The 19,315-nt window shown below is 46.2% G+C and overlaps 1 protein-coding gene across 1 annotated transcript in view; it reads right to left on the bottom strand.

Annotated features, from left to right (window-relative positions):
- Positions 1-19,315, bottom strand: part of CAMTA1 (calmodulin binding transcription activator 1) — a 1,080,371-nt gene that overhangs the window by 555,831 nt on the left and 505,225 nt on the right. Inside the window, exon 7 of the mRNA XM_011981621.1 lies at positions 14,798-14,933. Coding sequence (XP_011837011.1) covers positions 14,798-14,933 — 136 coding nt within the window. The remainder of the gene's footprint in view (positions 1-14,797; positions 14,934-19,315) is intronic.

Genomic DNA, 19,315 nt, shown 5'->3' with positions numbered 1-19,315 from the left:
ATCCATAAGCCAAAATATTGCTAAGGCTTTTTATAAACAAAGATAATGAGTTGTATAATTTATGTAAATTAACTAATGCTGCCGCATTTTCTAGAAGTAACATAAACTGCATTATTTATTTGATGTGCTTTTTGGAGTAAAAAATAATTATAATTGGATATTATACCTAACAGGTTTCTCCCATTGTTTTCTTATTAGTGTTTGTGGTTTTGAATACAAAACACAGAATCACCGAGTGCTCTACATACGTGGCTTTCCTTTCGCACATATGAAAGCAGGGACGATCTTTTTAAAAGGCAAGAGTCTGACCGGGGCCCTTGACCACAACTCCCGCGCCAGAAGGAAATTGTGTGCCAGGTATCACGGGCACGGCTTCCATCGGCAGGCACCGATTCTCTTCCATTGTATGTGGTACCTGTTGGTCAGCAGCCTTCGTGGAATACAACTGACTTCACTTCCACGACACAAAGTAGGATCCGTGGCACCCACGGCATCAGCTGCACCAGGCACTTGCTACAAATGCAGCATCTCAGGCCCCACCCAGACCAACTGAATCAGAATCCCAGGGGAACCTGTCTGCACATGGAAGTTTGAGGAATTGCTTTTCTGCATCCTTTGCTGGGAGCGTCCAGGCCCTTCCTGCACCCCTCCCAGAGGAGACCACTAGAGCTGTACACAGGAAAGACACTGAGCTGGCCCCCAAGCTCATCTGTTCCTGGCTCTCAGCATCAACCCACACATCCCCTCATATCCAGCATATATTGAAATGAGCAATCCATAACCACACACTGCAGTTCTTAATATTATCATATTAGGAGCATTAAACATGCAAGAAAGTATAATTAAGCAAAATAAATTAAACAAGGATCTTGAAATACACAGCCTTGGAAATACTTTTGCTGCCTAAATGCTCACTAACATCTGTTGGCTTCGATCTTGCTTGCTAGCCTCTTCTGATATTCTAAGCACAAAATATGGTAAAATGCCAGATGTAAATAGCTCTGATTCGTGTCCTTGTTTATGTAGCCAAAGATGGCCCTAAAGTGGAAGAAGGAACTCTACTGAAAGCCCACATAGATCTCTGGGCTTTCAAATATTAGGCTCTCTAGCCCCCAACACCCAGGAACAGGACTTATTCACTCAATACCGGGGGTGAGGAACAACAGAACAAAAACATCTCAGACCTAAAAGAAATGGAGGGTAATTCACTGAATTTATTTCATCTCATCTCCCTTAATCATGTAAAAACAAAACCCAAAAATGTTCTACATTCTGGTTTGTGTCCAACACAATGTACAAACTAATTGAGTGTAAAACGCGTTGCTTTGCATTATATCAGTTAAAGTAAGTGTAACAATTGCTCTCCCTACCCCCGAGCTCTGTTTCATTTCTGGTTTTGTTATAATTCAGTCCATTCACAATATGTCATTGCAAACACTATTTGCAAAAGAAAGTATAAAAAACAGATTCTTTATTTCTTAGTGCATTTATTTCCATTTCCCCTTCTCAGCCTCTCCACATTTATACCATGCTTCCATCTGGAGGGCTTAAAAAAAGTTATAGACGAAGTTACTATACATAATGAAGCGCACACTCGTCTGGTATTTGGCTTGAGAATCTTATTGCCAGGTGTTATGAAAGGGAAAAAAAAAATACGGCCAAAATACCGTGTCGCATCTCGTTTCCAAACATTTCATATCATGTCTGAAAGGACTCATTAATCTGGGAGGGGAGCTACTTCAGTAAGGTTTACTTAACCAACCACCTTCCAGGAAAAGGCAAGTGTGATCGGTTCTGCACCTGGAAGGAGGCTGCTGGCACCTGACCTCTCTGCCAATGTCAACACACGCATCTACTCAGTCACTGGCAGGAAGCACCATCCTTCACCAGACACCAGAAGTGCTGCAGCAGCAGCTCTCAGGTGTGCATTCAGTCATTCAGGAAACACACCGAGCCCGACCGTGCTAGGTGCTGGTGTGACGGAAGCAACCTGGGCAACAGCAAGAAATGGCATCACCCAGACTGGTGTCCCTTGAAGGGGTGCCCTAGGAGTTTCCCGCAAAGGGGAAATGAGTTTGATAAGAACAGAGCAACCCAAAAACAGCCCCACCGGCTGTAAAGCAATGATCAAGGCAGCCTCGTTCAGCCCACCTTTTAGGTGGAAGCTAAAATTAAAGACTGGTTTTTTTTGGGTTTTTTTTGTTTTTTTTTTTTTTGAGGTGGAGTTTCGCTCTTGTCCCACAGGCTTCAGTGCAATGGTGTGATCTCGGCTCACTGCAACCTCTGCTTCCTGGGTTCTAGCAATTCTCCTGCTTCAGCCTCCTGAGTAGCTGAGATTACAGGCTTGCACCATCACGCCTGGCTAATTTTTATATTTTTCGTGGAGACGGGGTTTTATCATGTTGGCCAGGCTGGTCTTGAACTCCTGACCTCAGGTGATCTGCCCGCCTCGGCCTCTCAAAGTGCTGGGATTACAGGTGTGAGCCACCACGCCCGGCCCATTTAAGACTCCTTGAACTGTGTCACCGTGATGAAGGAATTAGCAGTTAGCAGCAAAACTCACTTGTTCATGGGCTGATCAGTCCATGGAAGGCCAAGCAGATTCTGTGTGTAAGAAATAACTTCCGAGCAGTTCAGTGCTTACTCTTTTGGGAAACTAAACTTAATATGTCATTATGTTGACAATTAGGTCTAATTCTATGTGTAAACGCATCCAACAAAATGAAGGGTTTAAGTAAAATACCAGTGTGAGGGCATCACATCACATAAAAGGATTAAGTGTTGCTTCCGCTGCACAGCATATGGACGGGTAAGGAATCTAGGGGGAAGCAAGGAGTCTTGGGGTTTCCCAATTTATTTTCCCACAGTCTCCTATGGAAAAGATTACAGTAGTTAACCTCTGTCTGATATTTTTGAGAGAAAAAGAAGTCACACAGTACTTTGAAACTCAAGCTCTCAGACAACGCCAACACCTCGTTAATGTCACTGTAAGGCTGTGGGCTTGTTATTCATTATTGAATATTACCTGGGAGCTCCGCCTGAATCGTCTGTCCTGAGGTGATGGCTGGGGGGCCACACACCAGATGCCTTCAGCAGCCAACTGCTAAGCCCTCCCTGACTCTGTTATTTAAGAACAGGAACACCCCCACCTCCCCCACCCACAGAGCCTACTGAAACGGGGCATTCTGATACTGTCCTTGGTCCAGATGCAACTCACTAGATGCGCTTGGTGGCCTTGTTGGCTTCTGCATGAACTGGTTCAGGGTTAACATTCTACATCCCGTGTGAGCTGACCTCACTTCCATCGGAAATCTGAGATCTAATAGTTACTCTTAGTCTTTTCCAAGACTTAACCCAATTTGTTAGGAAATTTCAAGCAAATGGGATGACAGGCAAATACGCCATCCTGGTCTCTACCGGCATCTCAGCTGCTGCAATACATAGACCTCAGCAGAGCTCTTAGCATTAAAAGTTAGCAATAGAAACACAAAAGCATGGAGACTAAAGAACAATGAATGCCAGGTACTAACTAAGGAATAAAAACTCATCCTCCATGCACGAAGGATATAAGGACCAGAGGGAAGGAATCCGCAGCCACTTGCTGTGGAATTTATGTTTCCATAAGTGAAGCATTAGAATTCCCACATCGAGAAGAAACTATTGATATGTGCGCTCCCTAAGGAAGGATTCTCAAGAGGCCCATTCCAGACTTAATAATAATCCATATTCTTTCTCTAAAATGGCAAACCGAATCTTTGATTTCCTTATCACCACCACAGATACATGAATCATTAAGCTGCAAACCAGCAGAGGTTCAGTTTATCACATGCCACCTAGAATCTTTAATAAAATAAATTCTAAATAATCAATTCATGAAGAGTCAACATTTCTTACACTTTTGTAATAAATGTCTACCTCTTGCATCCATCATAAACTGTACGTAAATTGTGGCAGCAAAGATGAAAGAGCGCCTCTCCAGTTTTCTCGTGCTGTCATGTAAATACTTAAACATGGACAAATAGCGTCTGTGCCCTCCCATCGGTCACTATTTTAGGGGGACTCTGTTGCATCCAGCAACATACAGGCTTCCTTCAAAGCACTGCACGCCTAAAGATGCAGGCAGTTTCAGCCTATCTTCTGTGACATCCCAATCCTTTAACCCACCTGTTCTCAACAAGGACACATGCCATTGGCTCAGCCATCCCCACTGGACAGGAGAACACAGAGTGTATCACTAGGACTAGCCCTGCCCTCTCTACAATGCCATGAAGCAGTGCCCTGAGCTTTTAAGAGAAACAGGACATTTCTTAGTTCCCACATTCAAACTGCCCTTTGCAAGAGATGTTGCCTAATGTTTTCAGGCTGAGGACAATTCAAGAAGAAACAAACAAGCCTATGCTACATGGATTAAAGAAGAAATCCTAACCTCACCAGGTATGTTGTAAATAAAAGCATACATTCATTGCAAAAATATAAGCTGAGTATGAACAGGCTGTAAACATGAGTACTAGGGGCGGCTGTAAACATGAGTACTAGGACATACACAGAGCACCCCACTCCTTCTAGAAACTGTGGCCATAATCTAAAACAGGTATGGGCCAACTACATCCATGGTCCAAATCCAGCCCACAGTCTGTTTTTGTAAATAAAGTTTTATTGGAACACAGCCACGCCCATTCCTTGACTATTGCCTACGGCTGCTTTCATGCTACCACGGCAAAATTGAATGGTTAGGACAGACGGTCTGGCTTGCAAAACTGAAAAGATTTACTATCTGGCCCTTTGTTTTAAAGGTCTATTCATCCAAAATCATTCATTCTTTCAAAAAAATATAGTTATTTGGCACCAAAGGTACTTAATACTAGGTGCCACGCCAAGCACTGGGCTATTGCGGTGAACAGACAGGCAAGTTCCCTGTTCAGAGGAGCTAAAGGATGCAAGAACAGGACCATTTAACCCAGAGAACAAAGGCTGAGGGAACTGTTTAGTCGTTGCCACTCGGTGTGTTCTGATTTCAGAAACCTGCTGTTCTCTATCCCTCATTGCCAAGGGCAGAATAAAGAATGATAAGCTCCAACCATATCACTGGAGATTTCAATTCGATATTTTCTAAAGGTGCTTGAAGTCAAGTCATAAATTGCCAGAGCAACTTGTAAAATTTTCCTTTGGACTTTTAAGACAAGGTAAAATAAATAAATAAATAATAACCACTTGCCTGGGGGCGAGGCACTGAGGCAGGAGTCTACTGGCAACAACAGGATGGCGTGTCCCAGTCCTTTCCAAATTAAAGTGTGTATGAACCACACGGGACTCACACCAAGATGCAGACTTGGATTCTGTAGAGCTGGGATGGGGCCTGAAATTCTGCACTTCTAATACCCCCCGGGTGATGCTGAACGTACCAATCTTTGGGCCACACTGAGGGTAGCAAGAAGCAATACTGACCACTTCAGTATTTGTGCCGGTCTCAGGTTTTGCCCAAGTGGGACATGAGGCTTTTACAACAGGAAGGAAAGGTGTACCCTGAGGGCACGCAGCATTACAAGGTGTTGAATTAGGGAGTACAAGGAGGACGTGGAAGGTTATTTCATCTGTCCAGGAGAAAAACTCATGAAGCAGAAAGGCAGTATTTCATGAAACCACCTGCTTTCCATCTTCCATTCCGGCCTTGCAGCGAGGGAGGGCATCCACAGGGAGGCTCAGCAGCCAGAAACCCACACACCGCATGGAAGGAAACAAGGACCAGAGCCAGCGGCCATCAAAGCAGCCTCACCAGAGCCGCTGCGTGAGGAGCTCATTCCTTCTTTAACTTGTTCAGTAACATTTCTCTCCTCAGCTCCTGCTGGTAGCAAAAGAGCCCTTCATCTGCACCTCTGTTTTCCCCATGGTTTTTGCTGCAGCGCGTGGGAAGCAGAGTGGTATGAGCCTAGTTAGCCTGTAAGCCGTATCCCTGCCCTCTGCCGGTACCTAATCCATGCCAACTAAAGTGAATGGCCATGACTATCCGAGGACAAGCCTGGAGATTTGTGCTGAATGAGCATAAGCTCACACAGACACAAGCCACAGCCGCCAATGACGGGAGGAAACTTCCCCAGCGATGTTCCCCCGCAATGCAAGATGCAGAGAGGATCAATATTTGATGACTCAGTCAAGTGATGGCCAGAGCTACTCTTCACCCAAGGCAAATAACCATGTCTGGTCACTTACCAAGGGGAAAAGTATCTATTATGGTCTTCCAATGCCTGCCCAGTTTCTGGGTGACGCTGTATATTATGCTTGCAAACGTCCAGGTTGTGTGGCCTGGGTAACACCTCACTCAGTCCCTGCTGTGTGCTGGCGACCAAACAGAGAACGGCCCTTGGTGAATTTCAACAGTGGTATTCGAGGGTTTACATTGTAATTGAATATGCTAAAATTTCCATTCCTGTCCTTACGGGCTAATGTGCAATGAGGTTGAGGGACTGTTATGATAATAATTAAGTACAAGTTCAGCACAGTTGATATGCTGCTGCTCTGCCTTCATCAGGGACTTTCTAGCTTAATAAGGCTCAAATCAAGTTTTAAAATGGAAATTACAAAATATTGTACATATTGTCATCTACCAGGGATACAAGGAGGGCAGAAACTACAATCACACTTCCCGCTACATCTTCCTGGCACATGTTTTACTAACAAGCTTCTCCCCAACCACTGGCAGAAGAAGGCTTGCATTTTTCCAGGTTGCAGCACCTAAGGGCACCAGATCTGGGTATCTGGAAGCCCTCACGTTTTGGTATTTGAGAGACATCCAGGACTCACTTTTCAGAGGGAGCACGAAAGTCCCCAGCCCTGGCAGCCTCTGGCTTTGCCAGCAAACTGGGGAGTGTCTTCTCCCCAGCAATGGCCAGTGTCCTTCCGGCCTTTTATGGTTCCTGCATCAATAATGTGTCTGGAGATAAACCAACTCACTTCCTCGTGTCTTCAATGAGACCAGTATCCAAAACAGACAAACCTCTGTCTGCAAACATTCAAAGGAACTGCTCTGATGCTTGGAGGGTTGTCAGATAAAATACATGATGCCCAGCACACTGTGAGTTCCACATAAACAACGGACAATATTTTAGTATAGACATACTTGTACTAAAACAAAAAACAAAAAACAAAACTATTGTTTATCTGAAATTCACATTTAACTGGGCATCAATATTCTCCTTTGTGTGTGTGTGCACACATGTCTGTGCATGCACATACTAAATCTGGCAACATACAATCTGGCCTACGTAGCAAGAGTACACACACAGACCCTTGCTGCCAGAGTGAGTGTACCCTGGAAGCTCGGAAGCTACAGCTTCAGGACAAATGGAAATGGGCAGTTCATGCTGGGAGGAGATAAACAACTTGTTACTCCTCAGTGAAAGTTCTCGTGGGAATATACAGGACTCAACCGCTCTCGCATCAAATTGCAACTGAGGAGTGACAGCCAGTTATGCAGTGTGTTTGGGGACCAACTCCCAACCACTGAAGTGGACAGTGAGGGACCTGCTGTGTCTTCGTCTTGCAGACCCTGGATGAAATGAGGATGATAACAGTATCTACCTAATAGGGATGGTACCAAGTAACTGAATGAGTCGATGTGCATAAGACAATGCGCACAGGACTGCATATTCAGTAAAAGTCAATAAATGATGCCGTGATTATTGCTGCTATTGTAATTTGGCTGTAGTTAGGGAAGAGAGAGCCTTAAGAAGACTGAAAATCTGTGTTCCCCCAACATGTATATGATGAAAATTAACCCCCCCTACACACACACTATGTGATGGTATGTGGAAGTGGGGCTTTGTGGAGGTGATTAGATCGTGAGAGTGAAGTCTTTCTGAATGGGGTTTGTGTGCCCTGATAAAAGGGACCCCAGAGAGCTCTTTCTCCCCTCCCACCATGTGAGGATGCAGTGAGAAGATGCCATCTATGCACCAGGAAACAAGCCCTCACCACACGCCAAATCTGCCTGCACCTTGATTCTAAACTTCCCAGCCTCTAGAACTATGAGGAATAAATTTCAGTTGTTTAAGCCACCCAGTCTATGATCTTTTGTGATAGCAACTAGATGTGGCTAAGACAGAAGGAGAAGCAAAAGCACCACCCTGCCAGTCCTTCGCGAACTCAGCAGAATGCAAACAGAAAGGCTGCTCCTGCTACTTCAAAACGGAGCTAGCTTAATGTTATTTATCAAATTTTTAATTATATGAATTGGGTAGAAACATGTCACCAGGGATGCCAAGTAATTAGAAATTAAGGAAAAACTATGGATTTGAGCTCCTGAATTGATTCTACCAAAACACATCCAGGTAACAGGAAATTAAGTTTTAACTCGTTGGCCTACTAGCAGAATGAGGCACAAAAATTCAGATGATAAAAAGCCAGCAGAGAGCCCTGGGAGATTCCCTAAGGTGCCCCTGAACAGACGCTCCCTGCACTAGAGAGGGTCATGAGACTAAGACACTTCAGCCTCCAGGGCTCGAAGCCAGACAGGAGAGACAGCCCCACTTCTGAAACCAAAGACCTAGGTTCAAGTCCCAGATGCACAACCCATGAGGATAAACGTATCTGCCAGGACTGAATCACAGGGCTGGGGTGAGGCTTGCAGGAAGTGTAATTGCGGAAGCAGTTAGTCACTGGGCAAATCCACTTCCCAGAGCAAGGTGGTGTCGGGGTAGATTCTGTAGACACTCTGTAGAGACTCTTTGTTACTTAGTATCTGGATACAGGCTTTCTAGCAGGGAGAAAATAAATACTCAACTTATCTTTTTTGAACCGGACAAGGCTGATAGGAAGGCAACCTGAACACTTCCTTAAGAAGGGTACAGATGGAAAGCAACAGCAATGTAGGGGAGGAAATCATCACTTCTGGCTAAAGATTAGGGGAGATAGGCTTGGGGGGCGGGGAGTCAGAAGTTATGAGGCTAAGACAATGTAGACCTAGACATGGGAAAAAAACAGCTTCTGAACAAGGAACATGGTAGGGTATGGACTGGTAGGTACACAGTGAGGCCGGAGGGGAATGGGGTAAAATAATCTGTCCACAGACCAAAGACACATGTTTTTCTTTTAATTTAATTTTCTTCTTATTATCATTTTTAAATTTTTTTATTTTAATTATACTTTTCTGGGGTACATGTGCAGAACATGCAGTTTTGTTCCATAGGTATACATGTGCCATAGTGCTTTGCTGCACCCATCAACCTGTATCTACATTAGGTATTTCTCCTAATGCTCTCCCTCTCCTAGCCCCCGACTCCCCGACAGGCCCTGGTGTGTGATGTTCCCCTCCCTGTGTCCATGTGTTCTCATTGTTCAACTCCCACTTTTGAGTGAGAACATGCGGTGCTGGGTCTTCTGTTCTTGAGACACATGATTTTTTACTAAAAGTAGAAATACGTATTCTATGTGAAACATGCAGTGCTTCCATGCTGGTTTGTTTGCCCTCTGTGAGCTTCTGCCCCTTGTTCATTTCATGAGGCACCTTACCTCCACCTTATCTATTTATTGCTGTTTTCCAAACTTGATTTGGGCACCATACATGTTCATGGCTGGCTATTTAAAGTATTTTCCACAGGCTGCAAGCAAGATACCAATTTATCTTATGGCTGCAAGCAGAGCTGAAATGATCTGGCATTGCCACAGGGCAGACAGTTATTTCATGCCCTGTTAATTCCTAATGCAGTAACTACAATATCATTCCTATTTTAAAAGAGGTGCTTTCTTTTCTTTTTTAATATGTGGCCTAAGTGCCCAAATAAAGAACATCACTTCTAATGAGGCCAAGTCTCAAAACATAACCTCGTTACCACTGCTACCATCCTAATGCCAGGTTTCTGGCTTTAAGGCAGTTAAGAAGTCAAAGAAACTCTTCGTTCTTTACAGGCAATGCAAACACATCAGCAACACTAAATGTTCTCTTCACATCTGAAAACGCCAATCAGACGTGAGGGGCTGGTGTTTCCACCCAAAGACGGTCCAGGCCAGGGGGGGTCCTTCTGCCACAGAACAGGCTCAGTAGAAAGGGCTGTCTCTGTGCATGTGACCACCATGGAACCAAGAGCCTCTGTGCTGTGACCACTCACTGGTTCCAAAGGCAGAACATCCATGGCAAGTCATGCCTTAAGAGCAGAGAGGGCCCCGTCGCTAGGAGGATAAGACCTGGTCTGGACAGGCCTGGGGGAAACACTGATCCATCACGATTCTGGCCGCCTGTTGCTTCAAGTCACTTTGGCTGATTCTCAACAGACTCTATTCATTGATATTGCTCAGCCCTCCCCTGTCACTTGACCCACTCCCACCGTGCCCCACTTCCTTATGCTCATGTCACTTCCTTCAGGGCAAGTCAGCCTCAGGTTCCCCTCCTGCATCCCCTACGCAGGGCCTGGTAATTCTATCACAGCCCTCAAAACCCTGCATCGGGGTTGCATGATTGATTTTTTTAGTCTCCCCATGAGATAGGGGACCACGTGTTCTCTTTACATCACTGCATCCCAGCACCCATTGCCATACTAGGTGGAGAGAAAGCCTCCAATCCCCAGTGGATGAAGGAAGGATGTGTGCTGAATAAACAGGTGCTGACTTCATCTAAAAAGTCTACAGGCCCCACCCGAGTACCCAGAAGCAACTGATATAAAGGCAAGAGCTTGAGCTTTAGCACCAAGCAGTCCCAGGCTCAAGTACCAGCTCTGTCACTGACTGAGGTATGACGTAGGGCAAGAGAAACCCTCTCTGAGGTTCAGTCTCTCCATCTGTAAAATAGTTATAATACCATCTACTTTGCATGCATGTGTTTATGAGGATTCAATGAGATGGTATACCTGGTATACAGGAAGTGTGTAAGCCCATGACTATCCCAGTGGTAACTGTGTAGCTCCCATCTGTTGTGGGAACCCAGCAGCAAAGAAATTGGAGAGGACAAGAGCCCAGAGCTGCCTTGGGTTCTGGGACACCCAGCACTCTCAGCAGAAAGATGTGGATATAGGACCTAAGACAGCCCCACCAGGACCTAAGGCAGCCCCACAAGCTTCTGGGGCCAGAGAAAAGTATCATGAACTTGGAAGGAATTCTTCCGGCATGGCCCAGAGAACAGCATCATCTCTGACTAACCTCCCTCAGCTCATCCGACCACAAAGCTGCAGTGACCCCAGAACCAGGGTGATGCTTCACATCCAGCCTTTTGCTCTCTGGGAGTCTCCCACTCCCAAAGCTCCTCCACCCTATCAGGCACCAGAGAAGCAGGCATAAATCTGTATGGGGTACAGGGCCAACTCCAGACCTGCTGAGATTTCATCTCCTGAAACAGTGACATCGCAACCACCCTCTTTTTCCTTCCTGCCAACCTTTGTCATCCCCGGAAACCTTATCGAGCTAGCTTCTCCTTGGCTTGCAGACAAGACAACTAATCATGGACCTAACAGCTCGTCAGCTTCAAAAGCAGCTCCCCCCATCCTGTGCCTGGCTGAGAAAATCAATGTGCCTTTGAGTTGCCGTGTGTACAGAGGGCCCCAGCTTCTGAGAACAAAAGAAGCGAGATGGCTGAACAGTTCCATAAACAGGGCTGGAAGTTTTCCCGGCCTGAGGGAAGGCTTATAGCAAGTGATATGTTAAACGGTAGATCCAAATATCTTTATCATGCCCCTGAACTGAGGAAAACAGCTCGGGTGGTAGAAAAATCACAGCTCCAAGACCCTGTGCAGGACTGTCCACTCCAACCCGTAGAAGAGTAGCTGGTTGGCGCCTTGCCTGGCGTGATGAAGATGCTGAGTCTATGGGAACTGCCTGATTGAATCCACCAAAGCAGGATGCAGAGTCCAAACTCAGAAGCCCCAGCCTCCTGTGAGGTACAAAGTCCCATGGAAATCCCTGTTGCAATTTCCTGGTGGAAAGGACCAACCACACCCTATGCCAGAGCACACCCCCTGGGCTTCCCCGCCCTTGGAGCAGAAATGCCGGTGAGATGTGGGGGTTGATCTTGTCTGAAAAGGCCTTCTTCAGGGCTGTTTAAAAATCCATGTCCATGCCCATGGTAGACCATTCATAGCAACAAGCTCCCATTAACAGAAGAAGGCACTCATCCTCACGAATAATTAAGACAAACTCAAATTCAAATAGAAGGGGGTACCATCTCTCATCTATCAATAAGCAGGAGGATGTGGGGAAAATTGTAATCTCCAGGCATGGACATAGGCATGTGATTATGCAGCCAGAGGCAGAATCTAATAAACTGATCATGCCCAGACCTTATAACCCAGCAATTCTGGGTCCAGGTTGCCTATGTGCCCAAAAAGACGTGTATAAGAACACTTATTGAAGTGTTGTTTATAATGCTAAAAAACTGAAAGGAATCTAAAGTAGGAGCTACGGCCAGGGAAACGGCTCAAGTGTTTATATAGTAGAGTGCTATAGGACTGTGAAAAGGGATGAAGGAACCTCAGTATCAACATAGACACAGCTCAGACCACAGTGCAGAGTGGAAAAGGTAAACTGCAAACACTATGTAAATTGCACGTACACGTACAACACACACACACACACACACACACACACACACACACAGAGTCCTACCCGACTTTAAGGGCTCAGCTTGTATCCCACCTGACCTAGGAAGTGTCTCTGACCATTCCAGCCCACTCTTCACTCCCAGGGTGCTTATCATAAAAGCCCAGGCTGCTCTGCCTCTCAGCACTATTGATGACCTTCATGTACGTCAAGTCTCTTCAACTTGACCATGAGTCCGTGGGGCAGAGAACATGGCTCCTATTCTCTCTGTAGACACCACAGTGCCTTGCACAGAGCAGGCACACAGGGTCCGTATTTGCTGAGTGGCTCAGTGGGACAACTCCCTGAGCTCAGGGGCAAGGCCACCACATAATGCATCATAGTAGGTGGCTTCTCTCTGAGAACCTAAAGCAAGCATCATGTCGCTGGCCGTTCCCACTGCCCACACTGCCATCCATGTCAGGAGGTCCTGGAAACCCCTCCCCATCCTGCCCGTCTCCCTTTCCCAAAGTTCTGAGGGGACATACTGTTGTCTGCAAGTATGAGTACCACAAATAACTCCAAACATAAATATGGCCTAAAAATAGCCATAAATCATTCTGATTCCATCCAGCGACAATTCTAATTTATAACATGAGGAAAGAAAATGAACACTGTGGGTTGTTTTTTCCCCTCGGCTTCTCAGCTGCTGCTGAGGAAGAATTCCACCCTGCTGTTACTCACAAGCAGAAGTTCCTGATTTACGTATTACTAAAGATGAAATATACCAGGGGCCTACGGGCACAGGAGCTACTGTGACTTTCAGTGTGAATTCCTGCAGCCCTATTATTCCCAGTGCGAGCAGCCTCCTTGTTCGGGGGCCCCACCCAGCTTTGCCTCACTCACTACCTCTTCCTCCAGCGTAGGAGATGAGGGTCCTCCCAGGAAGAACCAAGCCCTGCCTCCTTTGGCTCCCTGCGATGATGGCTAATGCATTTGTACAATCACCGGTCACAGTCCTAGAGGTGCGTCCAGAGCAGTGTGTTTGGGGTAATCTGCATTTTAATGTTCCGTGCAGTCAATTAAACCACACTGTGCAAACACTGAGCACAGGAGAGTGCAGGGAACTGGAATTTCTTGGATAGAGGCTTTTCTTTGTGCATCTCCATAAAGCATTGTTATTAGGTATTTAAAAAATAATAAAACAAAAGTCATCTCTCTGTGAGGTCATATAACACAAGCCATCTGATGCTATTTTTAACAGCCATAAAAGCACATGATTAATACAGAAAAAGTCATCATGACAAAGCACGTCACAAAAAACATTGGCGTGGAAGGGCAACCCATTGAACTCAAGTGGGTTTATGGTCCTAGCTATCCATCCAGTATGCTCGCAAACTCAACACACCAACAGACTCCAGAATGCCTCTCTTTGACCAGTTTGAAATAACAGGTGGATCATAAGCCAGCTTCTCAGCTCTGGGCCCAAGGTGGCACTTTCCCTATTCCCAGGGGAAGTTCCTTCCCAGGACCAGTAAGGACTCAGGGAAGTGGGTGCCTGTTGACTAGCAGGCCAAGACTTCACCTGGACTCATGCCCTCCCCCTCTACTGCTGTGACACATGGCTCGGGCCCTCTAATGACGGCAAAGAGGAATAAGGGAATTTCTCCATGGCTGCCCAAGATGGAGAGCCTGTGGGGTGAAAACAACAGCAAGGAAACCAGTGTTTACCCAAGGGCCAAAACCCGAAGTCGGCCCAAGATCCCAAGATGTTTCTGCAGGACCCCAACCATGCAAGAATCACGCACACCTGTGATCCCATCTAATGATCTCAAACCTCTAGTAAGGCTGACACACCCAGGGTTTGTCGGTGGAGGGGTGAAGCCAGGCTGTGTCGGGGGTCTACCAGCTCAGCAGGGGGAGGCCAGGGTCACCTCAAGAGGGAAGTTCCTTACGCTGCCTCCCCTCTTCCCTGACACTTTGCAAACTCTCAATGCACCCAGAGGCTCTTCTGTGATAAATACAACAAATGAGTCCACAGGAACCTTGCAAATCCCCATCTATATACCAATGACTCCCAGGAAACAGGAATGCTTTAGTTCAATCCAGTTTCACTGAAAACTTGAATGGAGACCATAGGGTAAGAAGGTAGAAAAACGAAACAAAAGCAAAACCAGGGTCTCGGCAAACAAAAATTCTTTGGACAGAGGTGACTCGCATCAAATTACTCCGAGCAATTCCATTCTCCACTGCAGCCTGCAAATGACATTTGTGCACCAAGGGAACCTTTTCTGCTGTTTACCTCCACTCCCTGGACCTTGAGTTTCATGTGGTCCTCTCTGGTCGTTTTCCCATCTTTCCTCTTTTTCCAGCAATACCCATCTTTCCTGTATTTCACTTTCTTCCTGTTGTAGAGTATCATTGAGCCATTCTGTGGTCTGGAAACAACAAATGGTTAAGTTACCAAGAGCACCAAGCAGAAGAAAAATTTATGAAGAAAGATATCGTCGACCAGTAAAAGTCTCTACAGAAAAGCAATATTCCACATTTGCTGGAACATAATTTTTCACCTTTTATTGCAGCTCCCTGGATTAACCATGTTTTATGGCCAGCCAAAATTTGCTTTGGATTTGGTACCTAATGAATTAAATGTGTCAATGATAGGCTTAAAAAACATCCCCTCAGTAATAACCACAGAGTAATCAGGATATACGATGTGGGGGCCTGAGCTCTGCACTGAAAAGTAGGCAAAAGAGAGACAGAAAGCAAAAAGAGCCAGGGGTGTCTTGGCAGCCTGCAATATCTTATCTCTTGTGGAAGGATTTTCTACACATCTTTTAATCCATCACCCAGCATTAGGAAATAAATAAGTTTAACGCAGACGCTAGATGACTATGTTAAGAACAGACCAATGGCAGAGCTATTCACCGAGGCCAAATGCTCTTGGTTCATTGCCTGCATTTAGATTACTGCTAGATATGAAAGAGCATCTGCAGTCTTGCTTCCCAAGCAAGCTAAGTACCCGATTCTTTCCCATTTGGGCTTCAGCTGTCAGGGGTCTCAGATACTGCCAGGTAAAGTCATCTATTCAGTCCATAGCCAGAGTATCTCAGGGAAATAGTTGCCTGCTCGCTAAATGCTAAGAGTTAGATGGTCATTCTTGTAATGATGAAAAAGAAAAAGAACTTTGAATTTTCCAAAAAGAAAACATGCGTCCACCACAGAGAGGAGAGGCTGATGACGTGCATATCTGCAGATGCAGTGGTCAGGTCACATATTTGGGTTTGGAAACTCCAAGAAGAGAAAGAACTAAACTCCTCTAGCAGTTGAGGGCAATAAACTGCTTTCAGAATAAAGTTTCAGTAGCTGTGGGCAGATCCAACCTCAAGGAAGACTCCCCCAAAAGCTAGCAGCACCCCCCACAGTGCTGCGCCACTCTGCACCTGAACGTGCAGCAGGGGAACAGGAACGCCAGTGATTCTGTGCGCCACGAGGCCAGCGCAGGCTTGCCATCTCACTCTCAGCTGCGGCCAGAGAGCTCTTTATACAAATAAGGCAAATGAAGTGGCTTCTTCAGCACGGCTTGTATGTTTCTCTGCTACAACGGAGGCGGAGGCGAGGAAACCACAAGTCAGCCATCTGTCCCCCTCAGGGCTGGGGCAAGACCCTCCAGCCCCTTTCTTTTCTTCTTGCTACGAACAATGGGCCATTTCACAAGTGGCACAGAACATTGGCTGTTGATGGCTTCATATTCTATTGTCTGTGGGGAAAAAACAGCCCCACCAGGGTGACTGCAGCTAATTGTAGTTTCCACCCAGCCTGACTATGTCATTCAGTGGCAATATGATGACTAAACAGCAATTCCGCTGGAAATTACAGACTTTCAACAGCGACTCCCGATACTTCATTGTTTCCCGATCAGGGCACAATTGGTTTGTGTCAGTGTTGGTTTCCTCCCTAAGTCTGTACCGACTAAAACAATCAGGAAATGGCTCCACGTGCTTGTCACAACGCTGTCACCCGCCGGTATCTGTCTCCCGCTTACAAGTCTGCACTGGAAACCTTACAATTCGCTTCCATTTCTAAATGGCAGGTAGGCTCGTGCGTGGGGCCAACGATGCCAGCCTCTTCCCACTTCAGCCCCTCTCCAGATGTTTGTCCTTAATCTTCACAGTGCTGTAAGTCCTCCCTGCCCCTGAAAGACCAATTAGAAGGTGCCTGAGGTCCACGGACTGTGCTTAGGACCACTGCCTAAGGAATAAGCAAGGGAACTTGTTTAATCAAACAGGCAGGCTCTGTGTGTGGCTCATCCTCTCCAAAAACGAATGAAGACGTTCATGAGAGTGTGGCAATGCCAGGTCTTCTTCTGTGGATGGGTTTTCTGTTACTGGAGAATGAAGATGCTCCATCCACAGGAGAAGACCCGACATTGATCCGATCCAGCCTCTCGTGAGCTAAGACATGAACTGTGGTTTGTTCCATCCCTTGCCCTTTCTAAATATGGCTAATAACCTCAGTAGTGTCCTCAGGCAAACTGTTCCCACATCGTAAGTGGTATGACCCACAGAGAGGGGCCTCTCTCAAACACTGTCATGTACACAATCAGAATCACAACTGCACTCACCCTAGGAAACCCAGCTTCCTCCGGTGACCCACCCTTTGGCATTCTGAGAGTAGCCCTGTCATCTGGCACTTTCAGCAGGATACAATCCCACAGGGAACTTAAATGTCCAGCTTAAATGGCCTTAATAAATGGAAACATCATTTTAACTTGCAATAATGAGCAACCTAATAGTGTTTAATCCGCCAATCTGATTTTAATAGAACTTGTTTGGCTCTGTGTGATGGGGAAGGCCCTTACCACAACTCAGGGTCCTAGGAACAGCAAAGGGGAAAGACAGGCTGCAGAAGGGCCCCTGTGCCCCCCAAGGCAAAGAAAATTAGGCTGTACTGCCATCCCAGAAAAGAATCAAAAGCAAGTCAGACCCAGCACTTTTGGAGGCCGAGGTGGGTGGATCACTTGAGGACAGGAGTTTGGGACCAGCCTGGCCAACATGGTGAAACCCCATCTCTACTAAAAACGCAAAAAATTAGCCGGGTATGGTGGCAGGCACCTGTAATTCCAGCTACTCGGGAGGCTGAGGCAGGAGACTCTCTTGAACCCGGGAGACAGAGGTTGCAGTGAGCTGAGATTGTGACATTGCACTCCAGCCTGGGTGACAGAGCAAGATTCCATCTCAAAAAAAAAAAAAAAAAAAAAAAAAGCAAGTCAGAGCTGGTGGGAAGGCATCAGAGGAGGGAAGTGGGGTCCTGCTCTGGGAGGAATGACAGGTGGGCTAGACCACAGGGTCCAGTCAGGGGAGTACTTTAACACACTTCATGATGGCGTAAAAGATAGTCCCCCTCCTACAAGAACAGCAGGAAAATAGGAATGGAATTGCACACGGAGAGGATAACAGAAGCTTCGTAGATCAGGCATGGAAGCCCTGCAACTTAATAATGTCACCTACTTCCAGTTATTGCTGACTTACTGTGTGCCCAGTGCCGGTGGAGCACACCACTTGTGCATCTGTATCATTTATACCTAAGTCTATATCCGTACCTGTATCTATAACCTATAACTATGATCCATATTATTTGCATCCTTGCACCCACCCTGTGAGGTAGGTGTTATTATCATTCCCAACATATAATCAAACCATTCTAGCCACAAAGTGTTCAGGCAGGATACACGCTGAGTTGGTCCGACTCCAGGGTTGCCCCTAAGGCTGCTGGGCTAGCACAGGCTGTGGGGCCAGTCTCTGTTCTGCTCTACCAGCTGGGTGATCATTACTGCCCTGAAAGCACCCCTTACCCGACAGACAGGGATTTGGTGGGTGAATCCCAAACTTCCTTTCCCTGTGGCTGGGGTCACACTGGGGCAATCCCAGGCTTCCCTGCCCAGTGGAGGGGGTCACTCTGGGGCAATCCCAGGCTTTCCTGCCCAGTGGCTGGGGTCACTCTGGGGCAATCCCAGGCTTCCCTGCCCAGTGGCTGGGGTCACTCTGGGGCAATCCCAGGTTTCCCTGCCCAGTGGAGGGGGTCACCCTCCTTGTAAGCTCCAGTTCCCACAGTGGTGACTTGCAGGGGGAATGGCCCTTCATTTGCATTCCTCCTCCCCCTCTTTCACTTCCACATGCCCTGACTGCTGTTTCCTGGGATAGCTTCTCAGATAAACTGTTCACGCTCAAGTCTTCATCGCGGGATCTCCTTCCGGGGAAGCTGAACGAAGGCTGATGGTGTGAGACAGCCACAGGGAAACCTTCTGAGACCTCCACCGCAGCCATGCAGAGGCATGTCAAGAAAAACACGAGGACAACAGGGAGCTTCATTCTCACTACAGAGGTTTCTAGTCAAGGAAACCTTTTACCTAAGAGATTAATAGCCAGCAAAACCAATAGCACTCAGTGCAACATGGCAAAAAGGTCATGGGATCAATGGAAACCTACTACAAATTGTAACAGTAAAGAGATAGGTATAAAGTTAGCTTATATTTTAATTATCTAGCCAAGAAAGATATAATATCTACATAATATCTATAAGCTACTGGCTTATAGATACATCTTCTATAAGATTATATGTATTATATATATAATACAGTCTTAGTAAGACTGCATAGATTACACAGGGTAAGACTGTGTATGATACATATTATATATGAGAAGTATATAAAATATCTATATGCTATTAGCCTATAGATTATCAGCCAATAGCTTATAGACATTGTATGAATGTGTGTATGTATGTGTGTGTGTGTGGGTGTGTGTGTGTGTGTGTGTGT

The sequence above is a fragment of the Mandrillus leucophaeus genome, unplaced genomic scaffold (genome assembly GCF_000951045.1).
Source record: "Mandrillus leucophaeus isolate KB7577 unplaced genomic scaffold, Mleu.le_1.0 Scaffold105, whole genome shotgun sequence".
Classification (NCBI taxonomy): Eukaryota; Metazoa; Chordata; class Mammalia; order Primates; family Cercopithecidae; genus Mandrillus; species Mandrillus leucophaeus.
This window is presented reverse-complemented; position numbering and strand designations above follow the sequence as displayed.